Source organism: Carcharodon carcharias, chromosome 5, assembly GCF_017639515.1.
Source record: "Carcharodon carcharias isolate sCarCar2 chromosome 5, sCarCar2.pri, whole genome shotgun sequence".
Classification (NCBI taxonomy): domain Eukaryota; kingdom Metazoa; phylum Chordata; class Chondrichthyes; order Lamniformes; family Lamnidae; genus Carcharodon; species Carcharodon carcharias.
The window spans coordinates 21,574,709-21,599,737 of record NC_054471.1 but is presented as its reverse complement, the minus strand read 5'-3'; the positions used below and the strand labels follow the sequence as shown (position 1 = coordinate 21,599,737).

The 25,029-nt window shown below is 44.3% G+C and overlaps 1 protein-coding gene across 2 annotated transcripts in view; it reads left to right on the top strand.

Moving 5' to 3' along the window:
* The first annotated feature begins 49 nt into the window (after nt 1–49).
* The window catches only part of aida (axin interactor, dorsalization associated), a 77,677-nt gene continuing 52,697 nt past the window's right edge, over nt 50–25,029 (top strand). For both annotated transcript variants that reach the window (XM_041188054.1, XM_041188053.1), the window contains exons 1-2: nt 50–518; nt 13,556–13,625. In XM_041188054.1, the coding sequence (XP_041043988.1) occupies nt 412–518; nt 13,556–13,625 (177 nt within the window). In that variant the 5' untranslated portion in view covers nt 50–411. The remainder of the gene's footprint in view (nt 519–13,555; nt 13,626–25,029) is intronic.

Sequence of the window (25,029 nt, the reverse complement as noted above, 5' to 3'; positions counted from 1 at the left end):
AACCGTCGCGTCACTCGTCCGCTCAACCTAGCTTTAAATGTGGAGTAGATTCTGGGGGCTGGAAAAAAAATGAGTGATTACCTCTTGAGCCAATCAGACCAGGGCTAAAGCAGCCGCGCGGGCCAGAAAACCCAATCAGAATCGAAGAAAGCAAGGAGGGCGTCGGAAAGTGGCGGGGCTATCCGCTATCAGGTTAGGTTGAGGGTCTTTTCCCCTCCCTCCTTCTTTGGCTCGGACTCCACTGAGAGCTCAGATGGGCTTGGTCAGTAGCTGGATTTGGTACTGGTTGGAGGCTGTGACTTGAGTCAGAATGTAACGCGAGGAATAGTTTGTAAACCGAGTCCAAATGTTGACTTCATATCATTTGGAGCGATAATATATATATTTTTAAAAAAAAACACTTTTTAAAAAATGACTGATATTAATAAAACAATACAAAAATGGCACGCAAGTTTCAAAAAGGGTACAGACTTCGATTCCTGGGGACAGTTAGTGGAAGCTATCGACGAGTACCAAATGTGAGTGACTATTAATCCCGTTACATTAACCGTTTCAGCTATTATTGACCGAACTTTTAAAAAATATATTTATTTATTTCATTGTAGGACTGCAGAGGAACTTTTTAAGAAAAATACTGAAAATACCACCAGCCTTTGGAATTTAAAATGCCAGATCCTTGCTCAGTTCATTCTGCATCCACACCCTCTTTTGTTATGGGTGGAGACAGTAGGATATGTTGATGCTTACTCTGTTTTGGACGAGAATAGTTGGATATTTTTGTTTCCATTGGAGTTGGCTTTTTTTTAAATGCTTTTAAATTAAAGGCTTTAGCTGACTATGTTTGATCATTGCAGCTAGACAAAATTAGGAAATAATTACATAGTTTCTTATAAAAATATATATTTCTACAAAAATGTTCTATAAGTTGTGTTTTTTTTTTATTTGCCCTGCATCAAATCATTGGCGAATACACATACCCCTGCATTAGATGAATGGTATCAGGATGATTCTTTTCTTAACTTCCTTGTGGTAAAGTTTCTGGCCTCTATTCTGACTTTTTTCCCCTTGCTCTGCAGTTTATTGAACTTGTTAGGTAAATGTGGAAATAAACTGCTAGCCTACCCATTTGCAGCACAGCATATTAGATAGACCTTTTAAAATGTGGTGCTACATACATGATTGTGTGCATGTCATCTCTGGAGATCTCAAGCAACAAATCTGTCAGAATAAAAAAAATAGATGCAGGGAGCATAGCAGGATTTTAAATGAATATTTTGCACCTGTCTTTACCAGGGAACAAGATGCTGCGCAGGTCATGGTGAAAGAGGTATTAATCAGACATGAGAATGGTTTAAAATTGATGAGAACCTTTTGGATAAGCTGATAAGGCACCAGGACCAGATGAGATGCATCCAAGGACACTGAGGGAATTTACGGTGGACATTACAGAGGCACTGGCCATAATTCTCCTTGGACTTTGGGGTGATGCCAGAGGACTGGAGAATTGTAAATGTCACAAATGTTACACCCTTGTTCATTCACGTTAACCTCAGTGGTTATGAAGGTTCTAGAAATGAAAATTTTTATAAGGTACCACACAAAAGATTAAAAACAAGATAAGATCACACGGAGTTAGGTGTAACATATTAGCTTGGATAGAGGATTGGCTAACCAACAGAAAGCAGAGAGTTGGGATAAATGGGTCTTTTTCTGCATGACAAGCTGTAACTAGTGGGGTGCTACAGGGTTCGGTCCTTGGGCTTTAACTATTTACAATCTATATTAATGACTTGGATTCAGGGATAGAAGGTACTATAACTAAATTTGCAGATGACACCAAAATGGGTGGGAAAGTAAGTTGCAATGAAGAAATAAGAAAGTTACAAATGGATAAGGACAGGTTATGCGAATGGGCCAAAATTTGGCAGATGGAGTTTAACGCGACTAAGTGTGGTCGGAAGAATAAAAAGGTGACTTATTATTTAAATAGAGAGAAACTTCAGAATGCTTCAATGCAGAGGGATCTGGGTGTCCTTGTGCATGAATCACTGAAAGCTAGTATGCAGGTACAGCAGGTAATAAGGAAGGCAAATGGAATTTTAGCAATTATTGCTAAAGGAATAGAGTATAAAAATAGGGAAGTGTTGTTGCATCTCTACAAGGCATTGGTGAGACCACACCTAGAGCACTGTGCACAGTTTTGGTTCCCTTACTTAAGGAAGGTTGTAGTTGCACTGGAGGCGGTTCAGAGGAGGTTCACCAGATTGATTCCAGAGATGCGGGACTTGTCATATGGGGAGAGATTGAACAGTTTAGGCGTATACTCGCTAGAGTTTAGAAGGAATGAGAGGAGATCTAATTGAGGTATATAAGATGCTAAAGGGGATAGACAAAGTAGACGTGGAGTGGATGTTTCCCCTTGTGGGGTATTCTATAACGAAAGGCCATAGTTTTAGGCTAAGGGGTGGTAGATTTAAATCAGAGATGAGGAGGAATTACTTTTCTCAAAGGATCGTGAATCTGTGGAATTCACTACCTCAGTGCAGTGGATGCCGGGACGCTGAATAAATTTAAGGAGGAGATAGACAGATTTTTAATTAGTAACAGGTTAAAAGGTTATGGGGAGAGGGCAGGAAATTGGAGTTGAGGCCAAAATGAGATCAGCCATGATCATATTGAATGGTGGGGCAGGCTTGAGGGGCTGAATTGCCTACTCCTGCTCCTAGTTCTTATGTTCTTAAAATTTGGGACAAAATTAATAGTCGTATGGATAAATGTGAGTTAATTAAGGAAATCCAGCATGGATTTGTTAAGGGCAAATCATGTTTAACTAACCTGCAGGAGTTTTTGCTGAGGTAACAGAGGAGTTTCATGAAAGTAATGCTGTTGCTGTGGCGTATATGAACTTGCAAAAGTGCCACACAAAAGACTCAGCAAATTTTTTTTATTCATTCATTGGATGTGGGCATTGCTGGCTATGCCAGCATTTATTGCCCATCCTTAATTGCCCTTGAGAAGGTGGTGGTGAGCTGCCTTCTTGAACCGCTGCAGTCCATGTGTGTAGGTATGCCCACAGTGCTGTTTGGGAATTTCAGGATTTTTACCTGTTATAACTCATGGAATAAAGGGAACAGTAGTTACAAGACACAGCATAGTGGTTAATGGATGTTTTTTGGACTGGAGGAAGGTTTGAAGTGGAGTTCCACAGGGGTCAGTGTTGGGACCATCTCTCTTCCTGATATATATTAATGACTTGGATTTTGGTATAAAGGGCTCAAATTCAAAATTTGTGGATGATACAAAACTTGGAAGCATCATGAACTGTGAGGAGGATAGTGTAAGAACTGCAAAAGGACATAGACAAGTTGGTGGGATGGGTGGACAAAAGGCAAGTGAAATTTAACATAGAGAAGTATGAAGTGATTCATTTTGGTTGGAAGAATGTGGAGAGGCAATATAAAATAAAGGGTGCAACTCTAAAGGGGATACAGGAGCATTAGGACCTGAGTGTATGTGTGTAAATCGTTGAAGATGGCAGGGCAGGTTGAGAGAACAGTTAATAAAGCATGCAGCATTCTCGGCTTTATTAATAGGGGCATAGAGTAGAAAAGCAAGGAGGGTATGTTAAACTTATATAAAACACAGATTTGGCCTCAGCTGGAGTGGCCAGTTCTGGACATCACACTTTAGGAAAGATGTGAAGGCATTAGGGAAAATGCAGAAAAGATTTGCGAGAATAGTTCCAAGGCTGAGGAACTTCAGTTATATAGGTAGATTGAGAAGTTGGGACTGTTTTCCTTGGAGAAGAGAAGGTTGAGAGGAGATTTGTTAGAGGTATGCAAAATCATGAGGGATGATATATTCCCACTCATGACAGGATTGAGAACAAGAGGGCACAGATTTAATTGGCAAAAGAAGTAATGATAACATGAGGTAAAATGTTTTCATGCAGTGCATGATTGGGATCTGGAATGCACTGCCTGAGTGTTGTGGAGGCACGTCCATTCAAGGCATTTAATAGGTTATTATCTGAAAAGGAAGAATGAGCAGGGCTATGTGGATAAGGCTGGGGAATGGCACGAGGTAAATTGTTCCTTTGCAGAGCCAGCACAGACATGACAGGCCGAGCGAGGAGGTATGGCATAGTGGGGAGGTGGTAGCATAGTGGTATTGTCACTGGACAGGTAATCCAGAGACCCAGGATAATGACCTGGGTTCCAATCCAATTGAATTCAGTAAAAAATCTGGAATTAAAAGTCTGATGATGACTATGAAACCATTGCCGATTGTCGTTAAAAACCCATCTTGTTCACTAATGTCCCTTAGGGAAGGAAATCTGCCATCTTTACCTGGTCTGGCCTACAGCAATATGGTTGACTCTCAAATGCCCTCTGAACAAGGGCAATTAGAGATGGGCAGTAAATGCTGGCCTGGCTAGCGATTCAAATAAAAAAAAGACCCCCTACTATGTTGTTACCATTCTATGATTGTCATGATTTATGGGTTTCCCTTCCCTGTGAAATAAAACTTAATAATTAAAAAGTTGCATTTTATTCCATCCTAGGATTTTTAGTGATGTTTGTATTGGGTTCCATTTCAGCAGTGAGAAAGGGAATGGTCTTTAAAAAATGATATTGCCATGCTTTTGTCCAGATTGGGTTCAAGGCGTTCATGTCAAAAGTGTAACAGTTATTCCTTGCTGTGGCTAGTGCCTTTCTTCATAGCATGTATGTCTGTATTGGCTGGTCTGTAAGGTGTTTTCCTCAAAACAGGAAATGGGTGTGTAACTTCTTTTGCAGGAAATGGTCTTAGTGGACTATTCCTGGAAATATCCTCTTGAGAGATCCTCTACTGCATCTTTTCCCTCGACTGGTTCATATTAGATGTGTTCAGAGAAGGGTGAGATTCTTAATAAGGCTTGTGATTAAAAATTGTGGAAATGGTGGGGGGAGGAGGGGTGTGGTTAATGGGACATGTTATCCATTTGTTTTTGTTGTTGCTTATTTTCTCTCTTTGACTCCTGAAAGTGTTGACATACTGTTTGGGTTCCTTATCCTTGAATGTGAGTGTTGCAATTCTATCATGACCATGTGACCATTATTCACATAGGTCTTGACTGAGAGAGTCAGTAGGATTTGCATTATCAAGAGGGGAGGTGAGAGTGACTGCCCTTGACATCAAGACATATTGCCTCTTCTCATTCTTCGTAACAAAATGTATCACTTAACACTTCATGGTGTAAAATTTATTCAGCCTTGTGTTTACCAGCCTGTTTATGTCCTCTTGAAGTCTATCATTATCCTCCTCACAGTGCCCAAGCTTTCTGTCATCTGCAAATTTTGAAATTGTGCTCTGTAGAGCCCAAGTCATTAATCTAGCTCAAGAAAAGACGTGGTCTTAGTACAGACCCTTAAGGAACCACGGTATATACATTCCCCTGGTCTGAAAAACAACCATTCACAACTACAAGTCTGCTTCCTGTCAATCAGCCAACTTCATTTCAATGCTGCCATTGTGCCTTTCATTCCATTGGCTTCAAGTTTGCTGGCAAGCCTGTTATGTGGCACTTTATCAAATGCCTTTTGGAAGCTCATGTGCACTGCATCAACCAAATTACTCTCATTGATCCTCTGTTACTTCATCAAAAAACTCCATCAAGTTAATTGAACACAATTTACCTTTACAAATCCATACTGGGGGCAGGAGTGGCAGGGAAAGTTGTAGAGATTTGAACATGAGCATGAGGATTTTGAGGCATTGGCGGAATAAGAGCCAATGTAGATTAGTGAACACAGAGCTGATAGGTGAGTGGGACTTTGTGTGGAACAGGGTATCGGACGTGAAGTTTTGGGTGTGCTGAACTTTATGGAAAGTGGACAGTGATGGGGGCTGGCCAGGATTGCAAATTTGACTTGAGATGTAATAAAGGCAGCATGTAGATAGGGGAAAGAATGGGTATGCCATGGTAACCCCGCAGAATGGAAGAAGCTCTTGCAGGGAACATATTGGCTGTTTTGGGAGATGTACCAGGGTAGCTACACGTAGCTAGGCCAATAAGCAATGATGGAACAGGATGGAACACTTGGAGAGATCAGAGGAGAGAGGGTGTCAATAGATCTCTTTTGAATGTCTTGGTGCTGCAGGCACATCAAGACTAAAGAATGGCCACTTAGGAAGGGCACTGGAGAATTGGGCAGGGCACTGGAGAATTAATGTTCTTGTGGAACTAAAAGAATTGCAAATGGCTACCTCCAAAGGAGGGAGGGAAGATGTGAAAAAAGGTGAAGAAGCTAATCTATGATATTGTTGAAACGATATATATAAAATGTTTGGGGAAATAGGATTACTATTGTAAACACTCATCCTTTTATATCATTTTTTAGTTTATTCATAGATATTGATGTGTCTGACAAGGCCAGCATTTATTCCCATCCCTAACTACCCTTGAGAAGATGATGGTGAACTGCAGTCCCTGTGCTATAGGTACACCCACAGTGCTATTAGTAAAGGATTTCCAGGGTTTTGACCCAGCGACAGTGAAGGAACGGCGATATAGTTCCAAGTCAGAATGGTGAATGGCTTAGAGGGGAACTTCCAGGTGGTGGAATTCCCATGCATCTGCTCCACTTGTCCTAGGTGATAGAGGTCTGGACGTCTGGGTTTGGAAGCTGCTGTTGAAGGAGCCATGGTGAGTTACTGCAGTACATCTTGTAAATGGTACACGCTGCTGCCATTGTGCGTCAGTGGTGGAAGGTGAAGGAGTGCTGATCAAATGGGCTGCTTTTGTCCTGGTTGGTGTCAAGTTTCTTGAGTGTTGTTGGATCTGCGCTCATCCAGGAAAATGGAGAGTATTCCATCACACTCCTGACTTGTGCCTTGTAGATGATAGTGACAGGCTTTGGGAGTAAAGAGGTGAGTTACCTGCTGCAGAATTCCTAGCTCCTGATCTACTCTTGTAGCCACAGTATTTAGATGGCTGGTCCAGTGCAGTTTCTGGTTAGTAGTAACCCCCAGGATGTTAATAATGGGGGATTCAATGATGGTGATGCCATTGAACGTCAAGGGGAGATGGTTGGATTGTCTTTTGTTGGAGATGGTCATTGCTGGGCACTTGTGTGGTGAGAATGTTACTTGCCACTTGTCAGCCCAAGCCTGAATACGGTCCAGTTCTTGCTGCATTTTGACATGGACTGTTTCAGTATCTGAGTCGTCTTGAATGGTGCTGAGCATTGCGCAATCATCAGCGAACATCCCCACTTCTGACCTTATGATGGAGGGGAGGTCATTGATGAAGCAGCTGAAGATGGTTAGGCTGAGGACATCACCATGAGGAACTCCTGCAGCTATATCCTGAGGTTAAGATGATTGACCTCCAACAAGCACAACTGTCTTCTTTTGTGTTAGGTATGATTCCATCCAGGGGAGAAATTTCCCCTTTTCCCATTGACTTCAGTTTTGCTAGGACTCCTTGATGCCACACTTGGTTAAATGCTGCCTTGATGTGAAGGGCAGTTGCTCTCACCTCACCTCTGGAGTTCAGTTCTTTTGTCCATTTTGGACAAAGGCCGTAATGAGGTCAGGAGCTGAGTGGCCCTGGCGGAACCCAAGCTGAGCATCAATGAGCAGGTTATTGCTCTGTAAGTGCTGCTTGATAGCACTGTCAGCGACATCTTCCGTCACTTGGCTGATGATCAAGAGTAGACTGGTGGGGCGGGAATTGGCCAGATTGGATTTGTCTTTGTTTTTTTGTGAAAAATTTTGCACCTTGCTGGCTAGATGCCAGTGTTGGAGCTGTACTGGAACATTGGTTCAAAGGAGAGTGCAGGAGGACATGCCAGGAGCAGCACCAGGCATACGTGGTGAAGGTATAACACAGGTCTGCTTGTGTGCCAAACAGCATAAGCAGCAAGTGATAGACAGAGCTAAGCGATCCCACAACCAATGGATCTAAGCTCTTGCAGTCCTGCCACACCCAGTCGTGAATGGTGGTGGACAATTGAACAACTCACTGGAGGAGGAGGCTTCACAAATATCCGCATCCTGATGATGGAGGAGCCCAGTGCATTGGTGCAAAAGATAAAGCTGAAGCATTTGCTACAATCTTCAGCCAGAAGTGCCGAGTGGATGATTCATCTTGGCCTCCTCCGGAGGTCCCCAGCATTACAGATGCCAGTCTTTAGCCAATTCAGTTCACTCCGTGATATCAAGAAACAGCTGAAGGCACTGGATAGTGCAAAGGCTATGAGGCCTGACAATATTCCGGCAATAATACTGAAAACTTGTGCTTCAGAACTTGCCGCACCCCTAGCTAAGCTGTTCCAGTACAGCTTCAACACTGGCATCTACCCTGCTATGTGGAAAATTGCCCAGGTATGTTCCACACACAAAAAGCAGGACAAATCCAACCCGGCCACTTACCGTTCCATCAGCCTACTCTCAACCATCAGTAAAGTAATGGAAGGGGTCATCGACAGTGCTATCAAGCAGCACTTGCTTAGCAATAACCTGCTCACTGATGCCCAGTTTGGGTTCCGCCAGGGCCACTCAGCTCCTGACCTCATTACAGCCTTGGTTCAAACACGGACAAAAGATCTGAACTCCCAAGGTGAGGTGAGAGTGACTGCCCTTGACATCAAGGCAGCATTTGACCAAGTGTGGCATCAAGGAGCCCGAGCAAAACTGGAGTCAATGGGAATCCGGGGGGAAATCCCTGCTGGTTGGAGTAATACCGAGCACAAAGGAAGATGGTTGTGGTCGTTGAGGTCTATCATCTCAACTCTGGGACATCACTGCTGGAGTTCCTCAGGGTAGTGTCCTCGGCCCAATCATCTTCAGCTGCTTCAACAAAGACCTTCCTTCCATCATAAGGTCAGAAGTGGGGATGTTCACTGATGATTGCACAATGTTCAGCGCCATTTGCCACTCCTCAGATACTGAAGCAGCCCATGTCCAAATGCAGCAAGACCTAGACAATATTCAGGCTTGGGGTGACAAGTGGCAAGTAACATTTGTGCCACTCAAGTACCATGCAATGACCATCTCCAACAATCTAACCATTGGCCCTTGACATTCAATGGCATTACTATCACTGAATTCCCCCACTATCAACATTGGCCAGAAACAGAACTAGCCATATAAATACTGTGGCTACAACAGCAGGTCAGAGGCTAGGAATCCTGTGATGGGTAACTCACCTCCTGAATCCTCAAAGCTTGTCCACCATCTACAAGGCACAAGCCAGGAGTGTGATGGAATAGTCCCCACTTGCCTGGATGAGTGCAACTCCCACAACACTCAAGCTCAATACTGTCCAAGACAAAGCAGCCTGCTTGATTGGCAACACATCCACATTCACTCCCTCCACCACCGACACATAGTAGCAGCAGTGTGTACCATCTACAAGATGCACTGCAAGAATTCACCAAGACTCCTGAGACAACACCTCCCAAACCCACGACCACTACCATATAAAAGGACATGGGCTGCAGATAGATGGGAACACCACAACCTGGAAGTCCCTCCAAGTCACTCACTGTCCTGACTTGGATATACATCACTGTTCCTTCACCGTTGCTGGGTCAAAACTCTGGAACTCTCTTCCTAACAGCACTATGGGTGTACCTACACCACATGGACTCCAGCGGTTCAAGAAGGCAGCTCACCACCACCTTCTCGAGGGTAATTAAGGATGGGCAATAAATGTTGGCACAGCCGGTGAAGCCCACATCCCATGAATGAATCAAAATGAAGACCTATCCCTTAACCTCATTTGCCAGTTCACTTTAGTTAGCTCTGCTTTCATGCTCCCATGATTGCCCTTATTTTAGTTCAAAATACTAGTCTTGGACGCACTGATTTCTCTCTCAAAATAATATGATTGAATTTTACATTTATGAATGCTGCTATCTAGGGGTGCTTTCACTAGGAGGTTATCAATTAATTCGATCTCGTTGCTTAATACCAGCTCTAGTATAGCCTGCTCTCTGGCTGGCTCCAGAACGTGCTGTTCTAGAAGCTATATGAAGTCCTCATATATGCTACTTTTGCCCATCTGATTTTTCCAGTCTATACGTAGATTAAAATCCCCCATGATTATTGCTCTACTTTTCTGGCAAGCTCCCATTGCCTCTTCTTTCATGGTCTGTCCTACTGTGTAGTTACAATTAAGGGGCCTGTAACCACTCCCACTTTTATTTATTCCTCATCTCAACCCAAACCCATTTCTACATTCTGGTTTCCTGAATTTAGGTCATCCCTCTCTAATGTGCTAATACCATCACTAATTAACAGAGCCGCTCCTCCACCTTTTCCTAACCTCCTGTCCTTCCTAAATGTCTCTCACCCTTTAATATTCAAGTCCAAATCAATGGCATCCTGTGGCCATGTCTCTGTAATGGCTATCAGATCGTATTTATTTATTTCTTTTTGCACTATCAGTTCATCTGTTTTGTTTCGAACGCTATGTGCATTTATATACAGAGCCTTTAGTTTTGTCCTTTTATTGTTTTGCAGCATCTAGCCTTATCTGCTGGTTTACTCTTAGATTTGTACCCTCTGTCCATTCCTGTCACAGTCTGTTTATCATTTCCCATATTAATACTTTCCTCCCTTGCCTTTTCTCTGCTCTTTGGTTTACCACGTCTTGCCAAGTGTGATCTCTTGCCCCCACTATTCAGTTTAAAACCTTCTCTACTTCCATTGTTAGGCAGCTCATGAGGACACCAGCCACAGCACAGTTCAGCTGTAGACTGTCCCAGCAGTACAGATCCCACTTTCCCCAATACTGGTGCTGGTGCCCCACAAACCGGAACCCACTTCTCCCACACCAGTCTTTCAGCCTCTAATTTCTCTAATCTTATTTGTCCTATGCCAATTTGCATGTAGCTCAAGTAATAATCCAAAATTATTACCTTTGAGGTTCTGCTTCTTAATTTGGCACCTATGTTGTTGGTACCTACATGGACCACGACTACTAGATCTTCCCCTCCCACTGCAAGTTACACTGCAGCCCTGAGCAAATGTCCTGAACCCTGGCACTAGGCAGGTAGTAAAGCTGTCTGGAATCTTGCTCTTTGCTAGAGAGAACAGTGTCGAACCCCCTGACTATACTGTCCCGTACTACTACCACATTCCTTTTTGCTCCCCCCATTTGGATGACTTCCTGTACCACGGTGCCATGGTCAGTTTGCTCATTCATCCTGCAGCCCCCCACTCTCATCCAAACAAGCTGAGAGAACCTCAAACCCTATTGGACAATTGGAGAGGCTCAGGCTCCTGCAGTCACACCCTCTGGGTCCCCTTACCTGCCTCAATCACAGTCACACCCTCCTGTCCTTGGCCACTGACCAAATCACAAGACCCTATCCTAAGTGGTGTGATTGCCTCCTGGTATAAAGTGTCCAGGTAACTTTTCCCCTCCCTGATGTGTCACAGAGTCTGCAGCTCAGCCTCCAGCTCTATGACTCAGAGCTGAAGTCCCTCGAGCCACAAGCACTTACTGCAGACGTGTTTGCCCTGGATCACAACGTTATCTAGGAATACCCACATGTTGCAGCCTTGACGCATCACCTGTCCTGCCATCCTTAATGTGTCTTAAATAATTAACTAATTATATTAATCACTTATTTATGTTGCTTTCTTATATATTTTATTAAATTTATCACCAAATTATGTACTATTTTAAATCTTGGGGATAGAATAGAAATTACCAATTAACTAGATACTCACCAAACAAGATCCCTCACCAAGCAAGAACCAATTTCTACGGTGTGAGAAAGATATAAAAAGGAAACTAACACATTCTCCCCCTACACCACTCTTTTTCCCCCCACCCCCCCACCCACACCACTCTCTTCCCCACCCACACCACTCTCTTCCCCCCCCCACACCACTCTCTTCCCCCCCCCCCACACCACTCTCTTCCCCCCCCCACACCACTCTCTTCCCCCCCCCACACCACTCTCTTCCCCCCCACACCACTCTCTCCCCCCCCCACACCACTCTCTTCCCCCCCCACACCACTCTCTTCCCCCCCCCACACCACTCTCTTCCCCCCCCCACACCACTCTCTTCCCCCCCCCACACCACTCTCTTCCCCCCCCCACACCACTCTCTTCCCCCCCCCACACCACTCTCTTCCCCCCCCCACACCACTCTCTTCCCCCCCCCACACCACTCTCTTCCCCCCCCACACACCACTCTCTTCCCCCCCCACACCACTCTCTTCCCCCCCCCACATCACTCTCTTCCCCCCCCCCACACCACTCTCTTCCCCCCCCCCCCCCACACCACTCTCTTCCCCCCCCCCCACACCACTCTCTTCCCCCCCCACACCACTCTCTTCCCCCCCCAACACCACTCTCTTCCCCCCCCCACACCACTCTCTTCCCCCCCCCACCACTCTCTTCCCCCCCACACCACTCTCTTCCCCCCCACACCACTCTCTTCCCCCCCACACCACTCTCTTCCCCCCCACACCACTCTCTTCCCCCCCACACCACTCTCTTCCCCCCCACACCACTCTCTTCCCCCCCCCACACCACTCTCTTCCCTCCCCACACCACTCTCTTCCCCCCCCCACACCACTCTCTTCCCCCCCCCTACACCACTCTCTTCCCCCCCCCACACCACTCTCTTCCCCCCCCCACACCACTCTCTTCCCGCCCCCACACCACTCTCTTCCCCCCCCCCACACCACTCTCTTCCCCCCCCCCACACCACTCTCTTCCCCCCCCCCACACCACTCTCTTCCCCACCCCCCCCCCCCCCCCAACAAAAAAAACACTCTCTCCCTGCCCCCACCCCACCACTGTCTTTCCCCACCCTTTGCTGGATGGGAATTTGAACCTGCAACTATGAGTGAGAATAGAGAAGCCTACCAACTGCGCTAAGCCGACATTGCTTTGTACCCTTTGTTTTGCTTATTAGTTATTGGAACAGGAGTAGGCCATTTAGCCCCTCAAGCCTGTTCTGCCATTCAATGAAGTCGTGGCTGGTCTGTGACCTAACTGTATATACATGCCTTTGCCCCATATCCATTAATACCTTTAGTCTGTCCATCTGAGATTTTAAGGCAACAATTGATCAAAGATCAATTGCCGTTTGTGGAAGATTGTTCCAAATTTTTATCACCCAGGTATTTCCTAATTTTGCGTCTGATGTTTAAACCATTCTCCCTAGTCCTAGACACCCCAATCTATCCTATCAGTTGCCCTTAATATCGTGAAAACGTTGATCAAATCATCCCTTAACCTTCTAAATTCCAGAGACTACAGCCTTAGTTTGTTTAATCTATCCTTGTAGTTAATGGACATTATTACCTAAATGTGCTTTGAGTTCAAGATGGCATCGCACCCTCTTGATAAAATTACTGAGTACAGAAATTAAAGTGAGATCATACTGTTTGGTAATGACTTCATAAAATAGAATCCACATGAACAGTATATGAAACGCTTGTGTTTTCTCCATGAGAAACTTTATGATATCCATAGTTTGTTGCACAGTAACATACTAACAATTTTTGAAATATAACTTTGTGAAAATTATATTTACACAGACTAGCCAGGCATTTGCAGAAGGAAGTGCAGTCAACAGCCAACTCTTCTGAACTCTCAGAAGACCAAAAGGTAAGTGGTGCAGCACCACAGAAATGTTAGTGCCCTGTATTTTATGTCCTGGTGCATTCTGATTTCAGTAGTTCATTAATAGAGATCAAAAGGTACCTGCCAGCAAAAGTTAATTTGATTGTCAGTGCTACAATCACAAATATTACTATTTTACTACAAAATATCTGTGAACTATTTAAATTTCAAGAGAAAGCATTTCATTCCTCATCCCCATCACCTGTTCCAGGGCTGGCATTTTTGCAAATGTGTGGGCTGTTCACTTACTCTGACTCGGAGTCTTGCGCAGTGTGTGAATCTGTGTAAGACTCAGTAAGCTTTCTGTCAGATTTCTCATTCCACTAATTAGATGCTAGAGGTTGTGGGTAAAATGTATCTGAGTATGTTTTAGTTTTTCTAATTTGTCCTTGCTTATTCTGCTTTCTTGAAGAAAAAAGATCTGGTTTTTGATTTTCAATTTTTCCTTTTCATTATACTTTCTTCCTTTCATTTTGAAGATGCTGACTGTAGCCATGGCAAGATCCCACAGTTGCCTGCAGCCCTTTGGTAGCATCTCTAAGCAACTGTTCTTGATGTGCGCCTGGATGTTTAGGCAAGCTTTCTATGGGATGTGATCACTGTTAAGCTCACCTGCTCTTGTGTTACAAGAGTTAATTGTTACTGGGCTAGTAATCCAGAGGCCTTGATTAATGATCTGGATATACGAGTTCAAATCCCACAAGGGCAGCTGGGGAATTTAAATTCAGTTAATCAAATAAACCTGCACTAAAAGCTATTATCAGTAACACTGACCATATACATCATATCGAAAAGATAGGCAGCTTGACAGAGGGGGTGGGGTTGCTTTGTTAGTAAGAAATGAAATTAAATCAATAGCAAGAAATGACGTAGGGTCAGATGCTGTAGAATCTGTGGGTAGAGTTGAGGAACCGCAAAGGTAAAAAAAACCATAATGGGAGTTATGTACCGGCCTCCGAACAGTAGTCAGGATGTGGGGCACAAGATACACCAGGAGATAGAAAAGGCGTGTAAGAAAGGCAAGGTTACAGTGATCATGGGGGATTTCAATATGCAGGTAGACTGGGAAAATCAGGTTGGTAGTGGATCCCAAGAAAAGGAATTTGTAGAATGTCTACGAGATGACTTTTTGGAGCAGCTTGTGGTGGATCCCACTAGGGAACAGGCAATTCTAGATTTAGTGATGTGTAATGAGGCAGATTGATAAGGGAGCTTAAGGTGAAGGAACCCTTAGGAGGAAGTGACCATAATGTGATAGAATTTACCCTGCAATTTGAGAAGAAAAAGCTGGAATCAGATGTAACGGTATTACAGTTGAATGAAGGCAACTACAGAGGCATGAGGGAGAAGCTGGCCAGAATTGACTGGGAGATAAGCCTAGCAGGAAAGATAGTGGAACAGCAATGGCAGGAGTTTTTGGGAGTAATTTGGGAGACATAGCAAAAATTCATCCCTAGGAAGGAGAAGCATACTAAAGGGAGGATGAGGCAACCATGGCTGACAAGGGAAGTCAGGGACAGCATAAAAGCTAAAGAGAAAGCATACAATGCGGCGAAGAGCAGTGGAAAACCAGGGATTGGGAAACCTACAAAGACCAACAGAGGACAATTAAAAAAGAAATAAGGAGGGAGAAGATTAAATATGAGGGTAAACTAGCCAGTAATATAAAAGAAGATTGCAAGAGTTTTTTAGACATATAAAGGGTAAGAGAGAGGCAAAAATGGACATTGGGCCGCTGTAAAATGACGCTGGAGAAGTAGTAGTGGGGAACAAAGAAATGGCAGAGGAACTGAATAGGTACTTTGCGTCAGTCTTCACGGTGGAAGACACGAGTAATATCCCCAAAGTTCAAGAGAGTCGGGGGGCAGAGGTGAGTTTGGTGGCCATTACCAAGGAGAAGGTGCTAGGAAAACTGAAAGGTCTGAAGGTGGATAAATCACCTGGACCAGATGGATTACACCCCAGAGTTCTGAAGAGATAGCTGAAGAGATAGTGGGAGCGTTAGTGGTGATCTTTCAGGAATCACTGGAGTCAGGGAGGGTCCTAGAGGAGTGGAAAATCGCTAATGTAACCCCCCTGTTTAAGAAAGAAGTGAGGCAAAAGACAGGAAATTACAGGTCGATTAGCCTGACCTCGGTCATTGGTAAGATTTTAGAGTCCATTATTAAGGATGAGATTTCAGAATACTTGGAAGTGCATGGTAAAAATCGGGCAAAGTCAGCATGGTTTCATCAAGGGGAGGTCATGCCTGAAAAATCTGTTAGAATTCTTTGAGGAGGTAACGAGTTGGTTAGACAAGGGAGAGCCAATGGATGTTATCTACTTGGACTTGCAGAAGGCCTTTGACAAGGTGCCGCATAGGAGGCTGCTCAGTAAGATAAGAGCCCATGGTGTTAGAGGCAAGGTACTAGCATGGATAGAAGATTGGCTATCTGGCAGGAGGCAGAGAATGGTAATAAGGGGGTCCTTTTCAGGATGGCGGCCGGAGTTCCGCAGGGGTCAGTGTTGGGACCACAACTTTTCACTTTATACATTAATGATCTAGATGAAGGAACTGAGGGCATTCTGTTTAAGTTTGCAGATGATACAAAGATAGGTGGAGGGACAGGTAGTATTGAGGAGGCAGGGAGGCTGCAGAAGGATTTGGACAGGTTAGGAGAATGGGCAAAGAAGTGGCAGATGGAATACAACGTGGGGAAGTGTGAGGTCATGCACTTTGGTAGGAAGAATAGAGGCATAGACTATTTTCTAAATGGGGAGAGAATTCAGAAATCTGGAGTGCAAAGGGATTTGGGAGTCCTAGTCCAGGATTCTCTTAAGGTTAACTTGCAGGTTGAGTCGGTAGTTAGGAAGGCAAATGCAATGTTGGCATTTATTTTGAGAGGACTAAAAGCAGGGATGTGCTGCTGAAGCTTTATAAGGCTCTGGTCAGACCACATTTAGAATATTGTGAGCAATTTTGGGCCCCGTATCTCAGGAAGGATGTTCTGGCCCTGGAGAGGGTCCAGAGGAGGTTCACGAGAACAATCCCAGGAATGAAAGGCTTAACATATGAGGAACGTTTGAGGACTCTGGGTCTATACTCGATGGAGTTTAGAAGGATGAGGGGGGATCTGATTGAAACTTACAGAATACTGAAAGGCCTGGGATTAGTAGGAGAGACTAGGACCCAAGGGCACAGCCTCAGAGTAAAGGGAAGACCTTTTAGGACAGAGATGAGGAGAAACTTCTTTAGTCAGAGAGTGGTGAATCTATGGAATTCATTACCACAGAAGGCTGTGGAGGCCAGGTCATTGAATTTATTTAAGACGGAGATAGATAGGTTCTTGATTGGTAAAGGGATCAAAGATTACGGGGAGAAGGCGGGAGAATGGAGTTGAAAAACTTATCAGCCATGATTGAGTGGCAGAGCAGACTCAATGGGCCAAATGGCCTAATTTCTGATCCTATGTCTTATGGTCTACTGAATTGTTTGAAAAACACATTTGGTTCACTCATGACCTTTCGGGGAGGAAATCTGTCTTCCTTAATCAGTTTGGCCTTGATGTGACCCCAGACCCACAGCAATGTGGTTGACTCTTAACTGTCCTCTGAAATGTCACAGCAAACTACTCAGTTGTATCAAATATTACAAACGGAGAATAAAACCTGAGAACCTGCCATCAATCTAGGGACGGGAAATGACAATGGTGAATTCGGCCAAGTCGATTCTGCAAAGTCCTCCTGACAAACAACTGAGAATTTGTGCCAAAGTTGGGAGAACTGTCCCACAGACTAGTCAAGCAGCAGCCTGACATGGTCATATCATAGTGCCAATGTCTCAGACTCCTTTATCACCATTCCTAGTTAGTCCTGCCCATCACAGACACACCAGAGGTGGCAGCACAATGGTATAGCCTTGGGTGGGACTGACCTTGGGAGTTCTCAACATTGACTTTGAATCCATGATGCTTCATGGCATTAAGTCAAACATAAGAGCAGGAGTGGTCCATTCAGCCCATTGAGCCTGTCCACTATTCAATATGATCCTGGCCGATCATCCACTTCAAGCCCTTTTCCAAGACTCTCCCATATCCCTTTATGTCATTGGTATTTAGAAATCTGTCAATCTCTACCTTAAACATACTCAATCACTGAGCTTCCACAGCCCTCTGGGGTAGAGAATTCTAAAGATTCACAATCCTCTGAGTAAGAAAAAAATCTCCTCACCCAGGTCCTAAGTGGCTTCCCCCTTATTTTGAAACTGTGTCCCCTGGTTCTAGACTCTCCCCAACCAGGGGAAACATCTTACCCTCATCTACCCATCTATCCATTTAAGTATTTATAGGTTTCAATGAGGTCACCTCTCATTCTTTGAAACACCAGAGAAATAGGCCCAGTTTCCCCAATCTCTCTTCATAGGACAGCCCTGCTATTCTGGGAACAAGTCTGATGAACCTTTGTTGCACTCCCCCTATCTCAATAATATCCTTTCTGAGGTAAGGGGACAAGACTGCACGCAGTACTCCAGGTGCGGTCTAACCAAGCTTCTATACAATTGAAGCAAGACTTCGCTACTCCAATACTCAATCTTTTTGTGACAAAGGCTAACATAATATTAGCCTTGCTAATTGCTTGCTGCACCTTCCTAGCCTTCAGTAACTTATTGACGAGGACACCCAGGTCCCTTTGTACATCGACACTTTCTAATCTCTTACCATTTAAGAAATACTCTGCACATGTGTTCCTCCTAAGTGGATGACCTCACAATTTTTTACATTTTATTCCATCTGTCAAGTTCTTGCTCACTCACTCAAATTGTCCAAATCCTCTTGAAGCTGCTTTACAGCTTCCTTGCAACGCACATTCCCATCTAGCTTTGAGTCATGCGCGAACTTAGAAATATTCCATTTGGTCCCTACATCCAAATCATTGATGTATATTGTTAACAGCTGGGGCCCCAAATACTGATCCTACTGATATGAATGATCACTGCACAGTTCTTGTGGCAATAGAGTCCCTTCTTCATTGTTTCTTTGTACACAGGACACCATCCTGATGTGTGACTTTACCACAGTGTGAAATGAGATAGATTCAAAACAGATCTAGCAGCTCAAAACTGAGCATCCATGAGTGTTGAGGGCCATCAGCAGCAGCAAAATTGTATTTCATCACAGTCTGTAACTTCAGTGCAGAGCATATCCCTCACCACTTCCCCTTGTGTGTAGGAGTGCATGCCAGGAGCAGCATCAGGCATAAATGAGTTGCTAAGTTGGTGAATATGCAACACCGGACTTCATGCATGCTAAACAGTGGAAGCAACATGCTATAGATAGGGAGCTAAGTGACCCCACAACCAAAGATCAGATCAGAACTCTAGTCCTGCTAAATCCTGTTGAGAATGGTGATGGACAATTGAACAACTAATGGGAAGAGAAGACTGTATGAATATCCCCATCCTCCATGACAGTGGATTCTGCATGTGAGTGCATAAGACAAGGCTGAAGCATTTGCAACCATCTTCATCAAGAAATGAAGAATGAATGAATGAATGATCCTCACCCCCACCATCACAGCTGTTAGGCTTCAGCCAATTACATTCACTCCAGTTGATATCATGAAATGGCTGAGCACTCTGAGTACAGCAAAGGCTACAGACCCCAACAACATGCTGGTGGTAGTACTGAAGTCTGTGCTCCAGAATTAGCTGCGCCTTTGTCCAAGCTGTCCTAGTACAGCTACAACACTGGCAGCTCCCCGACAATGGAAAATTGCTCAGATATGTTCTCTCAGAATCACACAGTGAAGAAGAGGCCCTTCGGCCATCGAGTCTGCACTGACACGTGAGAAACACCTGACCTACCTACCTGACCCCATTTACCAGCACTTGGCCCACAGCCTTGAATGTTATGATGTGCCAAGTGCTCATCCAGGTATTTTTTAAAGGATGTGAGGCAACCCATCTCCACCATCCTCCCAGGCAGCGCATTCCAGACCGTCACCACCCTCTGGGTAAAAAAGCTTTTCCTTACATTCCACCTAAACCTCCTGCCCCTCACCTTGAACTTATGTCCCCTCATGACTGACCCTTCAGCTAAGGGGAACAGCTGCTCCCCATCCACCCTGTCCATGCCCCTCATAATTTTGTACACCTCGATCAGGTCACCCCTCAGTCTTCTCTGCTCCAGTAAAAACAAGCCAAGTCTATCCAACCTCTCTTCATAACTTAAATGTTTCATCCCAGGCAACATCCTGAAGAATTTCCTCTGCACCCCCTCCAGTGCAATCACATCCTTCCTATAATGTGGCGACCAGAACTGCACACACTACTCCAGCTGTGACCTCACCAAGGTTCTATATAACTCCAATGTGACCTCCCTACTTTTTTAATCTATGCCTCGATTGATAAAGGCAAGGGTCCCATATGCCTTTTTCACCACCCCACTAACATGCCCTCCGCCTTCAGAGATCTATGGACACACACGCCAAGGTCCCTTTGTCCCTCAGAACTTCCTAGTGTCATGCCGTTCTTTGAATACTTCCTTCTCAAATTACTCCTTCCAAAGTGTATCACCTCACACTTTTCAGGGCTAAATTCCATCTGCCATTTATCTGCCCATTTGACCATCCCATCTATATCTCCATCTAGCCCAAGACACTCAATCTCAATGTTAACCACCCGGCCAATCTTTGTGTCATCCGCAAACTTACTAATCCTACCCCCCACATAGTAACCTAAGTCGTTTATATAAATGACGAATAATAGGGGACCCAGCACAGAACCCTGTGGTACGCCACTGGACACTGGCTTCCAGTCACTAAAGCATCCTTCTGTCATTACCCTCTGTCTCCTATAACTAAGCCAATTTTGAATCCACCTTATCAAATTACCCTGTATCCCATGTGCATTTGCCTACTTTATAAGTCTCCCATGTGGGACCTTGTCAAAGGCTTTGCTGAAATCCATATAAACTGTATCAACTGCACTATTCTCATCTACACATCTGGTCGTCACCTCCAAAAATTCAATCATATTTGTTAGGCATGACCTCCCTCTGACAAAGCCATGCTGACTATCCCTGATCAAACCTTGCCTCTCCAATTGGAGATAGATTCTCTCCTTCAGAATTTTCTCCAATAGTTTCCCTACCACGGACGTGAGACTCACTTATCTGTAGTTCCCTGGCTTATCTCTACAACCCTTCTTAAATAGAGGAACCACATTAACTATTCTCCAGTCCTCTGGCATCTCTTCCATGGCCAGAGAGGAATTAAAGATTTGGGTCAGAGCCCCTGCGATCTCCTCCCTTGCCTCCTTCAACAGTATGGGACACACATCATCTGGACCTGGAGATTTGTCCACTTTTAAGCCTGCCAACACCTCCAATACCTTGTCACTCCCAACTTCAATTTGCTCAAGAACCTCGTAGTCTCTCTCCCTGAGATCGATACCTTCATCCTCATTCTCTTGGGTGAAGATGGATGTGAAGTATTCATTCAACATTCTAGCGATGTCCTCTGGCTCCACCCATAGATTGCCTCCTTGGTCCCTTATGGGCCTTACTCTTTCCCTGGTTATCCTCTTCCCATTGATATACTTATAGAAAAATCTTGGGATTTTCCCTACTTTTACCAGCCAGAGCTTCTTGTCCATAAAAAGCAGGACAAATCCAATCCAGATGAACACCACCCCCCCCCCCCCCCGCCCCCCCCCCGCCCAGCCACCCCCATTCATCTACTCACATTTTCAGTTACTTTGATAATGATTAATTAACAGTGGTATCAAGCAGCACAGGAACATAGGACTTGGGAGCAGGAGTAGGTGATTCAGCCTTCTGAGCCTGCTCCGCCATTGAATAACATCATGGCTGATCTGATTGTGGTCTCAATGCCACTTTTCTGTACCCCCCCCCAATAACTCTTTACTCCCTTGTCTCTCAAAAATCTGTCTAACTCAGCCTTGAATAAATTTAATAACCCAGCCTCCACTACTTTCTGGGGAAGTGAATTCCACTAACTACCGACCCTTTTGAGAGAACAAAATTCCCCCATCTACGTCTGAAACAGTCGACCTTTTATTCTTAAGTTGAGTCCCCTGGTTTTTGTGTCGCTTACAAATGGAAACATATCTACCCTAACTAAATGATCATGATGCTCAGTTTGTGTTCTGCCAGGAATACTTGGCACCAGACATCATTATAGCCTTGATCCAAACTTGGAGAAAAGAGCTGCTACAGTGCATATTGTGGATGTTACACACAGCAGGGGCACCGTGTGCTAGTGGTGGAGGGAGTGAATGTTTAGGGTGTTGGCTAGGGATGCTGATCAAGTGGGCTGCTTTGTCCTGGTGTCAAGCCTCTTGACTGTTTTTGGAAGTGCACTCATCGCACCCCTGGAGTGCATGCTATCACACTCTTGACTTGTGCCTAGTAGATAGTGGGTGGTTTTGGGGAATCAGGAGGTGAATTGTTTGCTGCAGAATTCCCAATCTCTGACCTGCACTTGTAGCCACGGTATTTATGTGGCTCGTCCACTTAAGTTTCTTGTCAATGGTGACCCCCAGAATGTTTACAATGAGGAAGACTGCAGTGGTGGTGCTGATGAATATCAAGGGGAAGTGGTTAGACTCACTTGTTCAAATGGGCATTGCCTGGCAGTTAGATGGTAGGAATGTGGCATCAAGGAGCCCTAGTACGATTGAAGTCAATGTGAATTTGGGTTGGGGGGGAGAACTCTTCACTGGCTGGAGTTGTTGGAGGCCAGTCACCTCAGACCTGGGACTTAGCTGCAGGAGTTCCTCAGGATAGAGTATTAGGCCCAACCATGTTCAGCTGCTTCATCAATTACCTTCCCTCTATCTTAAGGTCAGAAATGGGGATGTTTGCTGATGATTGCAAAGCATTCAGCATCATTTATAACTCTTCAGATAAAGAAGCAGTCTGTGCCCAAATGCAGCAAGATCTGGACAACATACTGGCTTGAGCTAAGAGGTGGCAAGTAACATTCACGCCAAGCAATGACCATCTCTAACGAGGGAATCTTACTGTCTCCCCTTGACATGCAATGGCTTTACCATTGCTGAGCCTTCTCTCTACCCCCCCACCATCAACACTCTGGAAGCTAGGGGCTATAAATATAGGAAAGCCACTTATAAATCCAACAGGGAATTTAGGGGAAATAAAACAGAAAATGCTGGGAAAACTCAACAGGCCTGGCAGCATCTGTGGAAAGAGAAACAGAGCTAACATTTCAAGTCCTACAACATTGGAGAAACTTTGTTCAGAGTGATGAGAATGTGAAATTGTTATCCAAAGGAGTGGTTGAGATCAATAACACAGATATATTAATGATGAAGCTAGATAAACACGAGAAAGAAATTGCAGATAACGCTTATAATATTAGATAAAGGAGGATAGGAAACAAGCTTTTGTGGAGCACAAACACCAGCATGGAACGGTTGGACTGGTTGGCCTATTTCTCTGCTGTATATCCTACGAAGAACCAGCACTACACAAGTGTGGTGGGCTGCACCGTTCTTTCACGGGATGTGGGTGTCCCATTACCAATCCCTAATTAAACTTGGTGGTGTTGAGCCACCTTCTTGAACTGCTGCAGTCCATGTGGTGTAGGTACACCCAAACTGCTGTTAGTAAGGAAGTTCTAGGATTTTGACCCAGCAATGGCAATATAGTTCCAAGTCAGGATGGTGTGAGACTTAGAGGGCAACGTGAAGGTAGTGGTGTTCCCATCTATCTGCTGTCCTTTCCTTCTAGGTGGTAGAGGTCACAGCATTGTAAGGTACTGCTGCACTGTAATTGCTATGATTCTATATAGAAGTAAATCTTCACCATAATTCACTGTGCTATGAAGTGATTTGAGATGGTGATATATAAGGAATTCCAGTTCTTAAATAGTTTCAAATTGAAACAACACAGTAAGCTTTTCCCTTGGCTAGACATTTTCCTCTCTGATAGATGTAGATGAGGAAAGATGGGAGGAGGTTTGCATGGAGCCAAAACACCACGTGGACTGTTTCTGTGCTGTATATCCTATGTAATGGAAATAAAATGGAAGACATGAGCATTCCATCTACATGAGCTGGGTTGTTGCTAATGTGTATGCAGATGTTAATATATACAGATTCTTTAGATGAAAAATAAAATTTTGATCACCTTTGTCAAAACCAGCTGGCTATTACGAATTGGAAAGCCCATTACCTCTGTCTGCCAAGGTGTGAAGATAAAAAGCATTTAGGTCTGGATCCAGCACAGTATAATGCCAGGAGCTGAAATCCAAGAGGGTGTGTCTGATAATTTGAACTGATTCCATTCCCACCCTAACAAGTGAATGATGTTGGTGCAAGCAGAGGATTCACTAAATTTCAACTGAATTCCAGCCAGGTGCAGAAGAGAAAACACTGTGGAATAAGTGCCTTACCAGTCACAGCAGCCATGGATAATGAATAAAAGTTGAGTGTCCAAGACCTGTCGCACCCTTGGTCTCAATTACTCTTTCCATTCTTCAGCTGAACTGAAATTGACCCTTGTTTGCCTGTTCTGGCAGTTCAAGTAGTGATTTAAAGGTCCCTTGGCACTATTGAAAGCACAGGAGGTTCTTGCCATGTCAAGTTAACATTTCACTCTCAGTCAATATTGTGGGAAAGCTTAATTAATTATTCACTTCAATAGTATTCATGGGATTTTGTATGTTGCATGGAACATATCTTGTTATTTCTTTTGGACTGTTGTAAAGAACATATCTTTTTATTTTCTGTTGGAATGTGGATTTTGAAATTACAATGGCTGCAGGTTGAAAGACATGTCCACTGGAACAGGATGAGAGATATATACAATGTTGCAGCCCTGGAACAGAGTGTGCTATGAAAGACAGGATTGTGCTGTACTAGAGTCCTGGACCAAGGGAGCTGCCTGACAACAGCATTTTAATTGGCTCCTGACCAAGTGACTAAGATTTTGTGTGACGAGCAAGGCAGCTGAATAGCTCCTAGCCTGAAAGGGAAAAGACCTAAAACCTCTCTCTGTCCAGTGTGTGTAAGATTCCAGTAATCCTACAAGAATAGCTAGCTGGCTTTTTCTCCTGATATCTCTCTAACCTGCTCTCTCTAAAATCCTCTGTCAAGAAGCAAAGGGGAAAATCACTGTTAGAGACATTGGAAGTACTCAACCAGTGAACTAAATACTGAAAGTGCTGGAAGACCACCTAGTGTCACCAACAAGAACTGAAAGGAATTTGAAAGGCATTGATCAAAATCAACCCATCAAATCGGAATTGGTACTATTGAACTGTTTTATCCCACCCTTAAAATCCATGATTTGTGTGTCTTATGTGTCATGTATGTGTGTATATTGGGATTTACTTCAGAAGGGGGTAGAGTTTAAGTTGTGATGTT